Source organism: Trichosurus vulpecula, chromosome 5 (genome assembly GCF_011100635.1).
Source record: "Trichosurus vulpecula isolate mTriVul1 chromosome 5, mTriVul1.pri, whole genome shotgun sequence".
NCBI lineage: Eukaryota > Metazoa > Chordata > Mammalia > Diprotodontia > Phalangeridae > Trichosurus > Trichosurus vulpecula.
This window is the reverse complement of record NC_050577.1, coordinates 265,210,805-265,229,637: the sequence shown is the minus strand read 5'-3', so window position 1 is coordinate 265,229,637 and position 18,833 is coordinate 265,210,805. Positions and strand designations below refer to the sequence as shown.

At 48.6% G+C, this 18,833-nt stretch overlaps 1 protein-coding gene across 3 annotated transcripts; it reads right to left on the bottom strand.

Moving 5' to 3' along the window:
* Positions 1-341: 341 nt before the first annotated feature.
* On the bottom strand, positions 342-17,485 carry STAT6 (signal transducer and activator of transcription 6). 3 transcript variants are annotated; one of them, XM_036759950.1, is made up of 22 exons: positions 17,279-17,485; positions 15,052-15,190; positions 14,491-14,629; positions 13,874-13,957; positions 13,239-13,377; positions 12,975-13,027; positions 12,307-12,455; positions 11,551-11,682; positions 11,127-11,315; positions 10,659-10,746; positions 10,344-10,466; positions 9,785-9,877; positions 8,884-9,090; positions 5,418-5,512; positions 5,157-5,293; positions 4,462-4,608; positions 3,910-3,973; positions 3,664-3,777; positions 3,076-3,171; positions 1,942-2,016; positions 1,512-1,628; positions 342-1,340 (listed from the first exon to the last, which is right to left on the bottom strand). In XM_036759950.1, exons 2-22 carry the CDS (start codon positions 15,165-15,167, stop codon positions 1,148-1,150), a joined length of 2,550 nt encoding a protein of 849 aa, XP_036615845.1. In that variant the 5' UTR covers positions 15,168-15,190; positions 17,279-17,485; the 3' UTR covers positions 342-1,147. The 3 variants fall into 3 exon arrangements, with proteins under 3 accessions (XP_036615845.1, XP_036615848.1, XP_036615847.1); XM_036759953.1 differs by having other exon boundaries at positions 1,512-1,610; XM_036759952.1 differs by having other exon boundaries at positions 3,682-3,777.
* Positions 17,486-18,833: the final 1,348 nt, after the last annotated feature.

The window sequence follows — 18,833 nt, the reverse complement described above, 5'->3', positions numbered from 1 at the left end:
GAATTGGGCAGGTGATCCACATAGCCTGCTTGGGGCAGCCCTGGGAGGTGGGTGCTACTGTTCCCATCTTGTGGGTGAGGAAAAGGAGAATGTGAGTTTAGGTAACTTGCCCAGGGTCATGTGGCCAGTGGATGTGTGAGGTGGCATTCAAACTCAGTTCTTCCAGACTTTAAGTCCAACCCTCTCCAGTGAAGGTACCCTGGTCAAATACTCTGAAGAGTGTTGCCTTTAGACTGAACTGCTGTCACAAGAAGGAGAAAAAATGCTATTCTCTCACCCACCAGAGACCTCTGAGGCCTGGGATTTGCTGAGCTGGTAAAAGCCACACACACATCCACACATATGCAAAAACAGGAAGATACATTTATACTTGTGTAGTCACAACAAAGTCTTGCATTTGCAAAGAAAGTTACACATGCAAAAACAGACCTGCCTTTGTGCTATCATACATGAAAAGTCATCTACACATTTTTACTTGTGCAGACACAAAGCCTCTGTCTACAAGGTGTTTTTTATTTTTAAAATCTGGGTGAAACTCACACCAGAAACCACCTGTACACATCCCTCCTCCTCTTTTCTCCACCCCCACCCCATACTCTTCAAACTCCAAACACCAGACTACCTTGAGCAAGTTCCTCCCTGCTCGTCACTCTGGCCCCAGACAACAGTGCAAATACATAATTGTGCCTCTGTTTCCGCATGTGGGTCCTGTGTCCACAAATGCAGTAGGAGGAAATGTTCTCTGTGCCCTTCCCCCACCCCCACCTGCTGCACATTTCCATGAGGAATGCTTGTGCCTCCTGCCTAGAGTGGCATGTGCTGGCATGTTTGGACTTATTTGCAGACCAACCTTCTCTTCCTCTTCAGGAGAGGTGGCATGGAGGAGTGGGAGAAGATCTGCAATTCCCACAGTAGATTCTCCTGACAAAATCCTTTTACTCTGATGGACAGTGGGTATATCACCAGAAGGGCGGGGGACCCTTCATTATGAACTGTCCTAGGGAATGGGGCTGGGGGTTATGGTGGGAGAAATCATGGATGGAATTCCAGATGAAAGCAGGTTCCCATCTCCCAAGGTTGGTGGGAGCCCAGGGAGGTCTTTCGAAGGCTAAAGAAAGAAAGGATCCCCCAGACTTCCCCATTCCCACTAGGGTCCCCAGCTGGGATTGGCACTTAGGTCTAGATGGGAAGAAGGTGCCAAAGCAGGCTGCCCATAGTGAGAGGTGGACATGAGGGGCTGAATTGGCAGAGGCCCTGGCCCTGTCTCCAGTTGCCCCTCCAGGAGAAGCTTGGTCAGGTCCTGATCAGTGGGGGGCAGCAAGGCAGGGAGGTCTTCACTCCTTATGAAGAGATGCAGTTGTGTTAAGGGAAAAGTTCATCCCTCTCTTCTCTTAGATGCAGCCCTTCTTCCCCCTCCCCCCAGGATTCTTCCAGGTTCCACCCTTCTCCATTCACTGCTTTTCCAAACAGTGCCCCATCACTAGCCCTTCTTCCCCATTCCCAAAGCTCACCAGTTCTCTAAAGGAAACACATGCTGCCCTAGTTCTTCTTCCTCGCCCATGCTCACATCTGAACAGACCATGGAGTTGGCATTGTGGATTGCTGGGTCCCTGGGTGGAATCAGAACCCTTTGATGGCACAGAAGAGAGCAAGTAAGGATCTGGGTTTGGGGGTAGGATGTTACTGCTCAAGACAAAAGGAGGGGAACTTTCGGGGATCTGTCCCTGAAGATCACATTGATATGATATGATATGATATATGATAGCGCTGGAAGAGACCTTGAAGTCTTCTAGTCCAATAAAGGAAATTTAGTTTCTTAGGAAACTAAGGCTCAGAGATTAAGTGACTTGCCCAGGGTCATTAGTAGTAGGTCAGCAGCGAGCAATGAGTACAGAGGGTTGGAGAGAGGAAGGTAGTCCCCATGACGGCCCTATTACTTACTGAGGATGTGGTTGGTCAAAAGGCATGTTCAGTTGATTCATCCTAGAAGCCATCAGTGCCATCTGTAGGGAGGGTCTACAAGCAGAAGTAAAAGTGGGAGGGAAGGAGGGAAGGACATGGTTAGGGAAGGGGGAGACTGGGAAGGAAGATACATAGTAGAAGGAGCACTGGACTTGGAGTCTTGGGTTCTGGTCCAATTCTACCACTCTCTGGGACACTGACCAAGTTATCTAGCCTCTCTGCAAGACGGGTTGGATTATAGCTCCTAAGGTCCCGTAGTTCTCAATCCTATGATCCTATTAACAGCTAACTGTGAATGGATTGGACAATCTCTCAAGATTTCTCAGCTCTGACCCGCTGTGATTGTCACAGTTCTAACCTCTCAGAAGCCTTAATCAACAGATATTCATTGAGTACCTACTAAGCTCACAGGACTATGCTAGGTATAGGCATAATGTGGGACTTTAAAAAGATAAGATACAATTCCTGTCTTAAGGGAGCTTTCAGCCTAATAGGGGAGAAAAGACTGATACTGATGAAAAGTCAGCATGGCAATAAAAAAGGCATCCCAAAGCCTTATCTAATCGATAACACAACCATAAGTGCTGTGAGCGGCCAGAGGACAAGGAGTAGCCTCAGGCCTGGAGAGAATGAAGTGCAGAAGAATTTCCTAAGTCTTGCCTCCATTCTCCTATTCCAATTTTTTTTGGAGACATTTCTCTCCCAGGCTAGAAATGCAGGGACCATTTAAAGGACCAATCCCACTAATGATGAGTGCTAGAGGTTTAACCTGCACTGCTTTCCTGATCTGGGCTGGTTTAGCCACCCCTAGGCAGCCTGCTTGTCCTCCCCTTCCCCCACGACCCAACCCCAACCATATTGGTTCCAGACTTATTGAGGACATCTGGTTAGCTTTGTCTACTCAAGCTCAGAACTCTCAAGCTCAAGCAATCCATCAGCCCCAAAGTCCCCAATAGCATATTCCATCATGCCTAACAATAGTAGATCTTGATGATAAAAAATTCAGGATCTTCTGTCCCCCATCAAGTGGAGGAGCAATTGTGACCAAATCTCTCTCTCATCCAGTTTGGCTATCATCCTACATCCTACTTCCCTCAGATGGGTTAGACTTACTCTTGGAAGGTGGGCAGCATTTTATGGGGTTCCTCCAATGGCTGTACATGAAATTGAGACTGCACAGGGTGTACTGGGAATACTGGGGCCCTGGGACTGAGGAACAGAAAAGCCATCTGATTACAGACTATCTCCATGACCCCATTATCACCCATCCAGGGCACTATTGCACCCATCGCATCAAAAGGAAAACTGAGGAACCCAGTCAGATATTCACACACACACACACACACCCCTCAACAAACTCCAAGTAGTCATTACCAGCTCCCCAGGCTCTTCCTACCAACAGGAGATGAGCCAATTGCTTGGTATTCTAAGAGTCAATGGCACGGGGGAAAGGTGGTTGGACTTAGAGTCAGGAAATCTGGATCCAGACCCCAGCTCCAACCCTAACTGGTTCTGTGACCATGGACAGATCACTTAATGCACTCTGGGCCTCTGATTCCTCATCTGTAAGATGGGGACAATAATCCAGTCTCTATTTTATAAGGTACTTGGGAAAAAATGTTTTGGAAACCTTAAAGCACTATGTCAGTGTTAGTTACAGATTACTATTACTTTCCCCCTACTATCCAAAGAAATCCTTACACCCTCTCTGATACAAACTGCGTGGTAAAAGGCTCAGGACTGGGTTGAAGGTCATAGGTGGATGTGGGCACCATGGCAGTCAGTTGGCTTTCCAGAGTAGGTAGTGGCTGGTCCCTGAATGAAGATAGGAAGACAAATATATATCTGACCAGTGGACCTCACAGTCCAGGCTCAGAGGTTTAACTGTATGTGAAAATGTGTGGGCACCACAAACTTAGTCTCTGGTCCTTTTCCCACCCTACTCACCGCTCAACAGTCATCTTGATAGTAGCTGGGACATAACCCCTGCCATCCTTGCCCATCTGTTCCGCTAGGGTGGAAGGAGAGAAAAGAAGAGATTGGAAGGTCAGGAAAAAGCAAGGTGACAGTATGAGATGGGTCTAAGGTGGTAGGGATACAGGAGAATTAGGAGATGAGAGAAAATTAGGGAGGAGGATCAGAAGACTAGGGAAATGGAGGGCAGAGAGACTGGGTAATGGAGAAACAAGGTGAGGGGGGATAGAAATAGAGGATGGGGAGTTAGAGTGACGGCAGAATGGGTGACTGAAAGCAAGGAGATGAGAGGAGATGGAGATGAGGGATCAAGATGGAGGAATAAAGAAAGGGTAGGGAGGGAGGTAGAGGTAGGTAGCTGAGAGATATGCAGCAGGAAGTAGGAAGTGTAGAAGACCAGGAGCTATAGAAGTACACATGTGTGTATTATATATACTATGAGATAGTAGGATGGAAGGACTAGGAAGTCTAGAAGGATAGGAGCTCTGTGCATGTGTGTGGGAAGGAGAGGGGATTCTAGCTTACGCTTGTAGTGGCTCCGGAAGGCCTCATCTTTGGGTTTCTTTGGGTAGAGGTTCTTAAGCTGAGCTAGGTCACGAATCCGGTCCCCCAGGGATCTAATAGATAGATCCTTGGCAGAGAATGGTTGGATGTTCTCAACCTGCGGCGTACCTAGGAAGAGGAGAAATATCCCAAGTGTCCTCAATTCAGACCTTCTCCAATCTTCTTGCTCCCATTAGAGGTGCCTAACTCAGATCATGAAGTCAAGAAGAGGGTGACCCAGGGGTCCTGAATCTCTGGTACTTTTGAGTTTGTATTGTTAAAGTACACAGAGAGAATGGAAATTAAGCCTCATGGCACAGGCATGAATAGTCACTAAGGGAGAGAGAGAGCCTCCTGGATTCTTGCTCTTTTTTGGAGGACCATAAGAGGAAAGAAGGCCTTGGGGGACAAAGCTGTGGGCTTGGTGGTAATGTCCTGGAAGAAGTGAGGTTTCTTTGGGGGAGTTAGAGCCAACGTGGCTCATCCTTACGGAGAACAGAGTAGGAGAATGGAGGAGAGGGGCTGACTGCAGTAGGAGGTAAGGGACTTCTGAAGGTTAGCAAGGCCCATGAAACAGGAAGAGCAGCAGGGAATCATAGGGGTATTTCTTTACTTGGAAAGCCTCTGCCCAGGAAAGAATCCTGTGTGCACAGGCAGGGAATCTGAAATGACTTTACCATCTTGGCCCCGGATGATGTGTGCAATGGTGATGCCCCCAATCTCTGAGTCACTGAATCGAAGGAGAAAAGTACCGTCTGGCTCATTGTGGAGTAGGTTGTTGACATACTGTTTGCTGATGAAGCCAATAATTAGCCTGGGGACCAGGGGATAAAGAAGAAGGATCAGAAGCTGGGAGGACCCTAAGTATCCATGGGGAGAAGGGAAAAAGACTCCAGAAGAGAGGGATTCTTGAATGCCATCGAGCAGGAGCAACACACCTGTCTGACCAGTAGCTGCGGAGGCAGCGCTTGGTGAGATCCAGGACGCCATCAAACCACTGCCAGAAGGTGAAACCTCGGCCAAGGAGGATCTCCTAGGGAAAATGATGAGAGGTGAGGGGGGCAGGGAGGGAGCTGGAGGGAAGACACAGAATTTGGGCCCATTCTGAGCACAGTCAGAAGGCAGAAAAGACATCATGGACATGTGCATTTGGACAAGCATGCAAAAATACAAGCTGGGCATACAGCACAGAGTTGGACAGCTAGGTGGCGCAGTGGAGAGAGTTCTGGGCCTGGAGTCAGGATACAGCCTCAGACACTTACTAGTTCTGAGACCCTGGGCCAGTCATTTAACCCTATTTGCCTCAGTTTCCTCATCTGTAAAATGAGTTCCAATATCTTTGCCAAGAAAACCCCAAATGGGGTCATGAAGAGTCCAGACACTACTGAACGACAACTTAAAGCCTAACTTAAATGTTTCCTGCTTTAGTTTAAATCCATTTTATCTTCAATCAGTCAGTCAACAAGCGTTTGATTAAGTACTTGCTATGTATTGGGCATTGCGCTAAATGCTGCGGATAGAAATAAAGATAAGCACATTCCTCACCCTTATGGAAAACATAGCATAGTGGGGAGAACGCTGGGTCTGGAGTCAAGGAATCATTCTACTGCTCGCTCTGGCATTCCACGACCCATATGACCCATATGTGATAAGAGATTATTCCACTCTGGGCCTTGGTTTCTTCTTCTATAAAAGGAAGGGGCATGGACCAAGTGGGCCAAGGTCCCCTGGCTCTCAGTCTTATTATTTTATGAACAATGGCTCAGGAGACCCTCCACAAAAGCCCTTACTTATTATATACCAACCTAGCCCTGAGCTTTCTTTTCTCCAGGTTGAACAACTCCAGTTCATTTCACTTTTCTTCATCTGACCTGTTTTCCATATTTTTCATCTTCCTTATTTCTCATGTCCAGTCCTACATCATATCCTTCTTAAAGGGTATCAACCAACTGGATGGGATGCCTTAATATGTCTGGCTGCAGTAGAAACCAAAGGAATGAAGACTTCTAGAGTCTTGGCCAGTAGGGGCCAAGGAGGGGTCATGGCTTCTTTTTAATACATCCTACCAGGTTGACTTTTCTTGTACAAGGACACAATATAGATGCCTCATATTCAGCTTGTGGTCAGCTAGGAACTCTAGGTCTTTCTCTTCTATGCTTCCTGAGTCCTTGGTAAATTTTTGGTTTCTGACCCTCATTGAGAAGATTGGGGGCAGGGCTGGGGGTGGAACTCTGTACTCATCCCTATTGAAAGTTATCATTAGCAGGGACAGCTAGGTGGTGCAGTCAGTAGAGCACCGGCCCTGGAGTCAGGAGGACCTGAGTTCAATTCCGGCCTCAAGACACTTGACACAAGTACTAGCTGTGTGACCTTGGGCAAGTCACTTAACCCCAATTGCCCTGCCAAAAAGCAAAAAAAAAAAAAAAAAAAAAAAAAGAAAGTTATCGTTATCTGCCTTGCAGGGTCATTATGAAGAAACTGATTTGCCAACCAGTTATGAAAATGTATTTGTATTATTATCCTGATTTGAGGGAAGGTGGCATCGCCCCAACTGGTCAAAGTAATTTTAAATCACTATCCTTTCTTCCTTTGTCTCAGTAGGAGGTAGCATGTCAGTTTAAAATAAAAAGGTTGGAGTAAGAGTCTGAGGATGTAAAATACCATGTCTGCTGTTAAGTAGCCATACACTTTTAGACACATCATTTAACCCTCCTGGATCTCATCTTTAAAACTTTAAAATCTTTAAAAAGCTTCCTCATCTTTAAAACAAGGGGGTTGGACTAGACCAGAGGTTTCAAACGTGTCCACCAGCTGCATGTGGCCAACGACACTCCCAAATCAGATAAAAATATAATTTATTTATAAATATAAATAAATATTTGTTTATGTAAGAAAATAAATAAAAATATGACAAAACATAGATAATGTTGGAAAGCTATGTGATTTTCTAAGTCAATATGGGATCCTTATGTGACCCCACTTCTGTTTGAGTTTAATATCGCTGGACTAGAGGACCTCTAAGATCCTTTCATCATTAAGCCCATGCTCCTGCAACCATCTGCAAACTCAAGGAGCAGAATGGTCATTTATCATCAACATTTCAAGGATCTATGCCTTCACTGAAGCAAATAGTGATCTTTCTATGACTTAATATACTCTGTCTTTGTGTGTCTTTGCAAGCCTAAAACTACAGTGGCCAACCTTCTGATAGTAAATTTTTTCACACTTGGCTAGATTGACTTTTAGACAGGAGGCCTTCGGTTGGATTGCTAGACCTAAACTCCACATCTTTCCAGCTAGGTAGAGCCTGCCATTACCTAAACTCTTCTAACAAAGCCTTAATAACCCAGAAACTTCTGGACCTAGAGAAAAGATGAGGAAATGCGTCTTCCTCCTTTTGGTAGAAAGCTTGAGGACTATGAGTATGGAATGTTGCACATATTGTCAGACTCCATCACTGTATTGGTTTTAATTAACTGTTTTTATTTGTTATGACGAAGGGATCATTGGGGAAGGGAAAGACAGTACGTATCCAGAAAGGACTGTGATGTGAAAACAAAAGTCACCAATAAAACTATTATTAAAGTTTTAAAAAGGAACCTAGAGTAACTTCCAGCCACACTACTGGATTGGATGCCAAGTTATCAATGAAGTTGATAAGTAAAAGGACTCAGGATCCAAATAATTCAGCACCCTACTCTACTGTACACTTTGTGGGACTTGGTCAGGGCATTCAGGATGGTTGGAATAGGCAGGACTGAAAGTGGGTTGGGGGAGATGAAAAGGTTTGGGGATATGGGAAGGTGCTGGCTTTCACAGGGCTGTCAGGGCTAAACGCATATTTTTATTTCTCAAATCTACGTCATTTATTTTTATTTTTTTTGGAGGGGGAAAGGCAAGGCAATTGGGGTTAAGTGACTTGCCCAAGGTCACACAGCTAGTAAGTATGTCACGTGTCTGAGGCTGGATTTGAACTCAGTTTGTCCCAACTCCAGGGCCGGTGCTCTATTCTCTGCGCCACCTAGTTGCCTCTCAAGTCTACATTATTAATACTTTTGTAAAAAACATTTTTAATGAAATAAATTTTATTTTCCACATTATTAATACTTTATAGGATCTGAGACAGAGCTGAAAGGAATCTCAGAAGTCATCCCTTCAGTTTCCCTTATAATTCATAGGTGAGAAAACTGAAGGTAACAAATGACTTGTATACAAATACTAAATGTCAGGACCAGAATTGGAACTCCAGGTCCTCTTCCTATGTGCAACATTGTTTCCATCGTGTGAAGATGCTACATTTCCTTAGGATGGTTGCTTTCTCCACAGGGGCCTGCTGGTTTGGAAGGCTTAGTGTTCTCCCAGGGCTCCTGGGAGAACGGTCTAAGAGGAGAGAACGGGACTGACCTTGTTGAACTGCGCCCATGACACGGTGCGGTTCTGGAAGGTTTCCATATTGAGGCTGTTGTCATTGAAAATCTTCTGGGCCAGAAAGAGGAAATGTTCAGGGAGCAGGCCCTGGCTGGTCCCCACCTCTGCCATGAATTTGAGGTTCAGAGTTTCACACATCTTCTCCCAGGGTACCCTTTCAGCCACCATGAAGGGTATTCGGTCCTTGGGGAGGCAGAAGGGAGTTAGCCAGAGAAAGGGCTCCCAGGTCTCCACACAGCTCCAACTCACCTCTCCTCCGTCTCTGTGTCTCTTTCTCTCTCTTCCCTCTCCTCCCTTCCACTCCCCTCCCCCCTCTCTTTCTCCCCACCCATGTCTCTCCGTCTCAGTCTCTCTCTCTCTCCTCTCCTCCCTTCTCTTCCCTCCCTCCCTCTCTGAGTCTCTCTTTCTCTTTCTCTCCTCACCTCCCTTCCACTCCCCTCCCCCTTCTCTTCCCTCCCCCCTCTCTTTCTCCCCACCCATGTCTCTCTGTCTCAGTCTCTCTTTCTCCTCTCCTCCCTTCCACTTCCCTCCCTCCCTCTCTGAGTCTCTCTTTCTCTCTCTTCCCTCTCCTCCCTTCCACTCCCCTCCCCCTTCTCTTCCCTCCCCCCTCTCTTTCTCCCCACCCATGTCTCTCTGTCTCAGTCTCTCTCTCTCTCCTCTCCTCCCTTCCACTCCCCTCCCCCTTCTCTCTCCTCTCTCTCTCCCCTCCCCTCTTTCTCTGTGACTCTCTCTGTCTCTCTCTGTCTCTCTCTGTTTTGCTCTCTCTCCCCCCCTCCCTCAATTACTCTCTGTTTCTGAGGCTCCCTTGACCCTTCCTGTTCTTTCCTTCTGACCCACCCCTGTGGCCCCTCCCACAAATCCAAGACCCCCCGCTCACCATCTCTGAGAAGGCATTGTCCCATAGAATAGTGGCTTTGGCGTTGTTGTCTTGGTTCCCATGGACGATGACAACCAAAGGAAGGGACAGAGCCTTGGGTAGAAAAGTGAGATGGCAGAGGGCCTCCTTAGTGGAGAGAGTCAGAGCTCGGTCAGCAACTGCTTCCTCCCTTGGTATGGTATTTTTGGGGGAGGGGGTAAGGAGAAGGAATATTTCCTGAGAACTTTGATCCCTTTAATGTGGCCCAGATGGGAAAAGAATGGGTGGGATATCCCTGCAAGGGATGATGACCGCTCATATCGCCTAACCATGATGACTAGATCTCAGAGGGTTGGAGAGGGAGGGAAGGTACACACCAGTGGCATGATAGAGAGGAAGTGGGGGACAAGGCTAAGATTTCTGGGGAAGCCACAGAGAAGATGAGCATCTTTGTGAGGGGAGACAAGTGCACAAGGGAGTGAGGCATACTGGGAAATCCAAGACTAGAACTAGTGGAGGGGGACCAAGGGCTAGAATTTCTAAGACAGCAGATCCCAGGGTTAGATGTTCCAGCAGTTACCTGGAGATGGAAGGTGAGATTGTTGGGTCCTAGGGTGAAACTAGTAGAAAAGAGGACAGCACATTTTTCTTCCGTCACAGATTCCGTGCCCTTCCGTTCACAGCGCTTGATCTTCTTCAGTAACTGAGATAGGAAGGGGACATTTGAGAATGGAAGGCAAGAGTGGGATTAGATCTCAAGAGGGAAGGGATATATCCCTGACCTCCTCTCTAGGGGGACTGGGCAGTTCTGGAGGGCCTCTCTGGCTGGACTTGGCAGAAGGCCTTCCAGTCCCTCACCGCCTTCTCACCTCCCACCGCCTGGCCCCTTACTGACCAAGTTCTTAAAGAGCGCAGAGCAGCTGTTCCCCGGGATGCTGTTTTCCAGTGGCACCGTATTGTTGGTGATTTCTCCTGTGCTTTCCCTAGGGAGAGCAGGGGTAGAGTTTCAGGGAAAAAGGTGTCTGTGATTATACGTGTGAGGATATTTTTGGTCTGGTTCTGGCTACGGTCAGATGGCTCAAGCCACTTCCAATTTTCCTTTTTCAAATCTGTGTCCCCATTTCCAGGTTTCCCTAGGCTAAAATCAGTGAGTTAAATGAGGCCCATACCCTCTATTCCAGGACAGAGAAGTCCTTCCTCCTTGTGACTACTGTAGGTCCTTTATCTTCTCCTCTAAAGCCAGTCCCCTCATGGTAACCCATGGTAACCCCCATCCCTCCACAGTCCTCTAAAGACTTTCTAGAACATATGCAGGAGTCCCCCCTCTCCTGAGAAGTCCCCCAGCCCCAATCCCTTCACTTACACTCCAGCCCCTGATCCCTGGGGATGATTCAGCTCCCTGGCCTGCTTCTCAGTCACCATGTCTGCCCTGACCAGGGGTGTCTTGGCTGGAGTCCCCAGGAGCCGAAATCCCAGGAGAAACCGAACCCCAGCCTGGAACTTGGTCTGTGTCTTTAGCACTTGGGGCGGCTGCTTCTCTACCAAGAAAGAGCTGTAGGGAGAGGGCCAAGAGGGTACTAAGCCAGGGCAGTGGGGAGGACTGCCCCACTCCTGGTTGCTTCTCCCATAGCACTCTCTGCAGTTCTGCCCCAGGCCAAGCTCCTCCTGAAGGTCCCTCTGTCCAAAACATTCCCCCTCCTTCCCTGGTGTCTGCCCTCCTCCCCAGTGGGCAGGGGACCAAATAGGGGAACCTCTGTTCAAGTTGGAGAGATGCCTGCAGTGAATACCTGGTAACCAGAGTCCGAAGGACTTCATCCAGCCGGCTGTTCAGTGCAACCTGGACATTGGGCTCCAGCTCCCCAGTGGCCCCACCCACCTCCTGCTGCAGTTGGGAATAAATGTCCACCAGATTCTCACACCTGGGGCCAGGAACAGGGGTGTCAAGGAGCTCTTGCTTCTGACCACCCTGCTGCAGGCATGGGCTGGATCCCCATTGACTGACTCCATCTCTCCCCTCCAGTCTCTATTACACATCCCCACTCCCTTTCTCTCATTCCCACCCTGGGCAAATGACAGAGAGAATGAGGAGTCATGGTTAGAAACTCTGGGGGAAGGGTGGTATACAAGGGCTCTAGCAGCAGGGAGAAAGAAGCTGTGGGGTAAAGGTAGCAGGGACTCTAGGGTAGGGTAAACTACACCTCCTAGGAGGTGTGAGAGGGTGAGAAGGGAATGTGTTCTGAGAGTCAAGAAAGTCACCATTTGTGGGGAAGAAGGCTTGGGGTGCTAGTCTCTAGGTTGATGAGAGGGACAGGTCTCCAGGGAACTGCTATTCAAAGCCCAGGGATACTTGCTAGGCTGCTACTCCTTGCCCACCGTCCTCGCCTGGTCTCTTCTACAAGCCCTGTACCAATGCTCACAGATCCAAGCACGACCTTTTCCACAGCCTTCACCCACTTGACTTTCCTTTCCCCCAATCTCCCTCAATTCTGCCCACATCTCCTATCACCTTGTAATCCAAGTGCCCTCCCCATGTCAGCTCTGACCTCTCCTGAAGGGGTGCAAGGCTCTCATCGAAGGGTGCCCCATTCCCTGCCAGCTGCTGCTGCCGCTTCCAAATCTGGATCTTCTTCAGCACCAGGGCCTGGGCCGCCTCCAGCTCCCTGATCGTCTCTTGCAGTAACCTTGGCAATGACTAGGGAGTGGGTAGGGAGAGGCAGAAGAAGGGTCAGAGAAACTTTTTCATCATCATCAGCCTAAGTCATCACCTGCATCCTTCATCCAACCCCAAAGTCCCTCTTTTATCTGCCCCTCCCCCCTCCATCTCAGGTCTTCTTTACTGTGAGGCAGTCAGGCTGAGTTGGAAGGTGGTCAAACCCTAGTGTGAACATAAATCCCACATCCCAAGCAAGTGATCTTCTAGCCCTGAGGTGGGGAACCTGCAATCTCAAGGCCACATGTGGCTCTTTAGGTCCTCAAGTACGGCTCTTTGTTTGAATCCAAACTTCACAAAACAAATCCCCTTAATAAAAGGATTGTTAAGTTTGGATTCAGTTAAAGGGGCACACTTGAGGACCTAGAGAGCCACATGTGGCCTTGAAGCTGCAGGTTCTCCACCCCTGATCTAGTCCCTGCTTAAAGTCCAGGCCCCACTCCCATCACCCCTTCTGCCACACTTTGAATTCACTCTCCACCCCCTCAGGTCCTCATTTACCTCGCTTGAACTTGTGCCATTGGTTGATTTCTCCATCATGTTCTGTAGACATGCTGGGGGGATTGAGGTATGGAATAAAGAATTCAGAGTCAGTTGGAGCTGGGGGCAAAAAGGAAAATGCCATCCCCACCCTTACTACCCCCACACCCACCCTCAAGACTCCCAGGGACTGCCTGTGTGTGGTAGGGAAGCGGCATTGTTGGGCTCTTCCCTCCTGACCTTCTTGACTCGTGGGTATCTGCACCTTAGCTCCTCTCCCCCTACCTTGTCCTGAGTCCCTGCCCTGCTGCAGGGTCTCCCGGAGGGCCCTGATCTCTCCCACGTGGTGCTGCAGCCTTCGAAGTGTCATGCTAAACTTGAGCTCCTCTTGTTTCCAGTGGAAGGTAATAGGCAGGTGGTGGAACTGTAAAGATAGCAGGTGCCACGGGGCTATGGGTCATCGCATCCATCACTCATTCTCTCCACACCCAGGTGGCTGCCTATCTCCTTTTCCTGGCCCCTCTCCATGTTCTGGAGAGGACACACCTCTTCTCTTCTCCCTATCCTTTGACCTTCCTTTTAGGATGTGCATCCATGCACACACATACACATGCCCACCATGTCTGACTTGTCAGCCCTCGGACTGCATTCAGACACTCTTGCTGTAGCCTCCTTGGAAAGATGGAACAGTTGGGTCCAAAGATTCGCTTTCAAACCTTCCACCCCTCCTCTGCCATCTTCTTTCCATTTGATCTTGGAACTTACTCTGGCCCCAGGCCAATTTTTAATCATCCTGGTGCCAAGCTGCTAGGGCTCTTCCTGTGGAGGTTTGTTAGAGGACACTTTCTTCCACTTTCTCCCATTTCCAGAGTCTAAGCCCAGAAACTGAATCAGGGGCTGAGGGAGTGGGGCTGCAGTACCTGCTCCATGACAGCCACTTTCTCTCCTTTTAAAATCTGTCGGAAAGTGGCCACCAGCTTCAGCGGGTCTCTCTGGTATAAACTCTGCAAAGGTGGTAAGGAACAGTTGGTTGGTGCTGGTCAGGGCTCATCAGCTATCTTCCATCCCTATCCTGCTCCAAATACACACAGCCCACCATTAAGGTGCCCTGGAGAAATGGCCACTAAAAGACCAGTGCCACATGCAGGCAGTGTACACGTCATGGGCATTTCATCCTTCAAATGTCAAGTCTATGGACTTCTTCCCTCTAGCCCCCAGCCTTTGCTAAGTGGCACAATGGGCAGCTAGGTGTCACAGAGCACTGGAGCCAGAGTCAGAAAGACGTGAGCTCAAATCCAGCCTTCGATACTTAGCTGTGTGAACATGGGCAAGTCACTCAACCTCTATGTGACTCAGTTTCCTCAAATGTAAGATGAAGACAGTAATAGGACCTACCTCCCAGAGCCATTGTAAGGATTAAATGAGGTAATAATTGTAAAGCACTTAGCAGAGTGCCTGGCACATAACAGACACTTAATAAATACTTGTTGCCTCTCTCCCTTGCCCTAGCCCTGCCCCAGTTCCAGGGCTGGCTCACCTCTATGCTACTGATGTGTTGCATGGTTGTCCTCCCTTCTCCTTGTTCTCCAGCTGCAGCCTTCAGCTGCTGGACAGTTTCAGAGAGCAAGGCACTGGCTATCCGGCAGCAGAAGGCATCAGAGCCACCTAGGAATTCCCTGGGAGAGAGAAGGACAGTGCTTTGAACAGAGCTCCCTACCACCCCACCCCATGACGGCCCACCAAATGAGAGCTGCTTAACTTACCCTCCTCTCAAATTCTCCAACTCTTCCTATCTATCCCCTTGCTTCTTTATCCCCAGCACTCTTCCTGTACCTTCCCCTGCTGCCCCCATCCTCATTTCCAAATCCCAGAGTCCTTGTCTCCATACTCCCCAACCAGGGCTGACCCTCCTCTCTGCAGCCTCAGCCTTTCCCTTTCTCACAAATCTGCCCCCCCCTTGCTAATTTATACAATTCCACCTGAACTTTCATAAATCCATCTTCAGGAATCAGGGGAACCTGGGGTTAAGGGAGGGAATTGGCATGAGAATTTCTAGGACATAGGAGAGGTACCTGGAATAGGGTTATATCAGACTCACCAGGGTTGGTTCTCCAGCCAGTCCCCCAGGAGATGTCGAAGTCTTTGGGGAAACTGTACAAATAGCCCCTGGAATTTTTCTGGGGGCATCTTGGCAACCAGACCCCAGAGAGACATAGTCTGAGAATTAGGAGGTGTGCCTGGAAATAAAAGAATGAAACCTATGAAATCCATTGAAAGAGGAGGAAACCCTCAGTCCCAAGATCTCTATTTCTACTCTATTTATATACTCTCGCTCTACAGTCTCCAAGTCAGAGGCATGAGCCCCTGGACCTCACCCTTTACCTTCCTCCTCCAGGTAGCTTTCACTAATGTTATTCCCCAAAACCCAGCCCAGACCATGCCTGTCCCCACAACAAATCTAAGCTCAATTGAGCTGAGCACAATTTCTAAGATAAAATAATGCTTCGATTTAATTTATTTTTTTTTCTTTTACAATTTCTGGGCAGTAGGAGCAAGAGGACTATGGATGGGGAAAAAAAGGGAAGTAAAGAGAATCATTGGGAGGGGGAGATGGCAAGATGGAAAGAAGGAAAAGACCTAAGAGAGAATTAGAGAAGGAAAAGAAAGGAGAGAATTGGAAAGATAAAGAAAGTAGAGAAGAAAGAATCAGAGAAGGAAATAGAGAAGGAAAGGAGATAAGGAAAGAGAAAGAAATAGAGAGGGAGAGGAAGTGGGATATTAAGGAAGAACGAAAAGAAGACAGTAAATAGAACAGAGAAGAGAATATGAAAAAAAAAATGTTGGGAAGGAGGGAGGAGAAATAAATGGAAAGGAAGAGGGCTGACGAAGAGGAAAAGAATCCAAGGGTAGTGGTGAAGAAGAAAAGGAAAGAAAAAAAAAGGAGAGGGAGAAGGAGAAATGAAGTGCATTGTCCAATTTCTGAGCAAGCAATATTAGTGGGTGTAGGTCAGTAGTTCCCCACAGGCCTCTCAGTTCATATTTCTGACATGATTTCCACTTCACAGGTGGGTGGGAGGAGGAGGGGAATGGAAACCCCCAAGTGATGAAGACAAGATTGTTACTTAAGGGTTCTCAACCTCATCCCTCCCCCTGAAATCTCAGCCCCCTCCACTGGCTCAGTCTTCCATGGAATAACAGTAGGACTCCCTAGTAAGAGTCTCTCCATCTGGGGCTCCACCTTCTTTAGCTTTCCCTGAGTTAAATCCCCCTAACCCCTTCCTTTTCCAATGCTAACACTTTCCCCTAATAAGATTTTTCCCTTTGTTCAACCTCCCAGGTCCTTCTCCAGGGTCCTAGCATATCCCCATAGCTCAGGACTGGAGCCTTTCAGAGAGAATGACAGGCGGATGTTCTAGAGATGAATGAGGACTCACTACCTCCCCCCCTTACCCACTCCCTCCAGTATCCTTGAATAGGAAAAGGAGAAGGGAAGTTTCTCCCCTAAAAATCAGAGGGGATCTATTATCTTTCCCCAACATGAAATGAAACTAAGCACTTGATTATCTCCAGTTGGGCCCCATCTCTAGGGTTCTAGAATCAAAGTCAGAAGTGCTACTAGCACCACAGTCTGCTTTGGACCCATCTCTGGGGGTGGGCAAGGCAGGTGAGGGTGTTTGTGTGGGGCTTAGATGGGTTAACTGAAATCTCAGCCCCTTCAGCAGGCAAAGGGTTGGGGAGGAGAGGGGGGAAAGGAAGCAGATAGGAAGGGGAAGCAGTGCATTTGTATTAATTAGGGAAATTCCTCCCCCCTTCAACCATGAGGTCTGAAGTCCTTCCTCTAAGTCACAAATCATCTCCATCCTGGCCACACCCCCACGGCTGGGAGCTAGGGGTTAGGGGTGTCAGGACTTTGACAGGGTCTCTCCGCCTTGCTCTTGGCATCAACTCTCTTTGAGAAAGGCTACTAATCCCCCTCCCCATTCTCTGGAAGGGGGAGGGAAACCTCTTACCCTACCTCTTACCACTATGACACCTGGGGGCACTACCTCAAGGGGTGGGGAGTGAGACACAGGACCCCAGCCCAGGTACAAACCTAGGGAGGAAGGAAGAAACTTTCTAAAGTAAAATACTATCCCACCACCCTTAATTGAAGTCTTCTCTAGAGTTCCTGTATCCTCCCCCCAAAGCATTCCCTAAGGGCAGGGAATCTGAGAATCTCCCTCCCCATTTAACTTCCTCTTTCCCAAATTGGGGAGCGGAGGGAATCTCAGCCCCAAGAATAGCCCCCAACCCTCCCCTCATCAGATCCTTCCCCTCCCCCTCACCTTTGGCAACCCCTTTGGTGTCTTCTCCCTCTCTCAGTGGACACTGCCCGGCCCCATGGGCTTGTGACTCTGTCCAGCAAGTTGGGGGGCCTCCCCTGTTAGGGTAACCCCCCTTGATTAAAAAAACCCAACTCTTCCCAGGTCTTCCTCTTCAGTACCAGCCACCGCTGCTTCTGCCTGCCGTTTCCGGCTTCTCTGCTTGCCTTGGGTCCCTCCCTGGATCTCTGACGACAACAGAGAAGAGAAAGTGTGCCAGAGGAGGAAGAGGAAGAAAGTGGGTGTGTATGTATGTAAGGGGGGGATCCCCGACTGGAAGCCCAATCTCAGGTCTCTGGGTGCATACTCATGGCCTTCTCTCGAGTCTCAGGTAGAATAAGGGTCCTCACTCTCCCTGTTTCCTGACTGCCCTCCTCTTCTCAGCCACCCTCTAGGGACGGAAACACCCAATTTGGTATCCAAGAATTTGCTTCTGCAAAGAACTCAAGAAAGTTTCTCCCTTTGACTGACTCTTCCCCTTACTCCTCACCCCAACCCCCCCCCCCCATCCTCGCCAAGCCCTCAGTTTCTGCCAGGGAGGGGTTAAGCACATCTAAAGACCCTTGATTAGGGGCAGCCCCACCCTTCAGACTCTCAGCTCCCTCAGGAGGGGGTGTCGTTGAACAGGGAAGCAGCTGGAATTGGGACTTTTTTTGATCCCCACCACACATGTACATTGCTCTAGAAGCCACAGGGTCACTGATTGCACAGTAAGCCTAGCTTAGTTGGAGGAGGATGGGCTGGCCATTGGGTATTCCCAGGACTCAGTGAGATGATCGGGGTGGGGGTGGGGGGGAATCGGGAGCCTAGTGAAAAGAAGATCATTGTCTACCAATATTCCCTCCTTGGATTCCAGAGGTGTGGATTCAAATCCTCTGCTGCATGAGCCTGGGAAAATCTCTTTCTCTGAAAGTTCTACAGAGACACAAACTACACATAGAAACATAAACACTCTGCACACAATGCTACAGATTTGCACAAAGGCACATCAACATAAAGTCACATACAGACACAACACACCACCACACACCCAGAGATCTTGCTCAATAAATATGTGAGTCATCATCATCCCTTGGAAGATCTCTCCCTCCTCCATTTTCTTACGCCAGCGTCAACACCCACCCCAGCTTAGGAGGGGAGGATATGCACAATGGGTGGTGTTTTGACCATCACACATTGTAGCTGTCCAACCCGCTTTCCCTCTTCCCTTGGCTGCTTTCTACTGTCTCCAGCTGAGTTATTAGGACTTAATTAAGTTTGTGCTGCCCCCTGGTGTCCACAGCTGGGACCCAACCCTAACACTGGGCCCTCTTGCCCACACCCCTGGAATGTGGTGTGTGTGTGTGTGTGTGTGTGTGTGCACACGTGGGAGTGAGTGTGAGTGGGCACGTGTATGACTAATGCATGCATGTGTATATTCACCCAAAAGAATCCAGAGACACCAACCTCCATCGATGGTTCTCTGCAACTCCATGGCCCATGTTCCTTTTAGGAAATCAAAGAATATATGAAGGTGTGT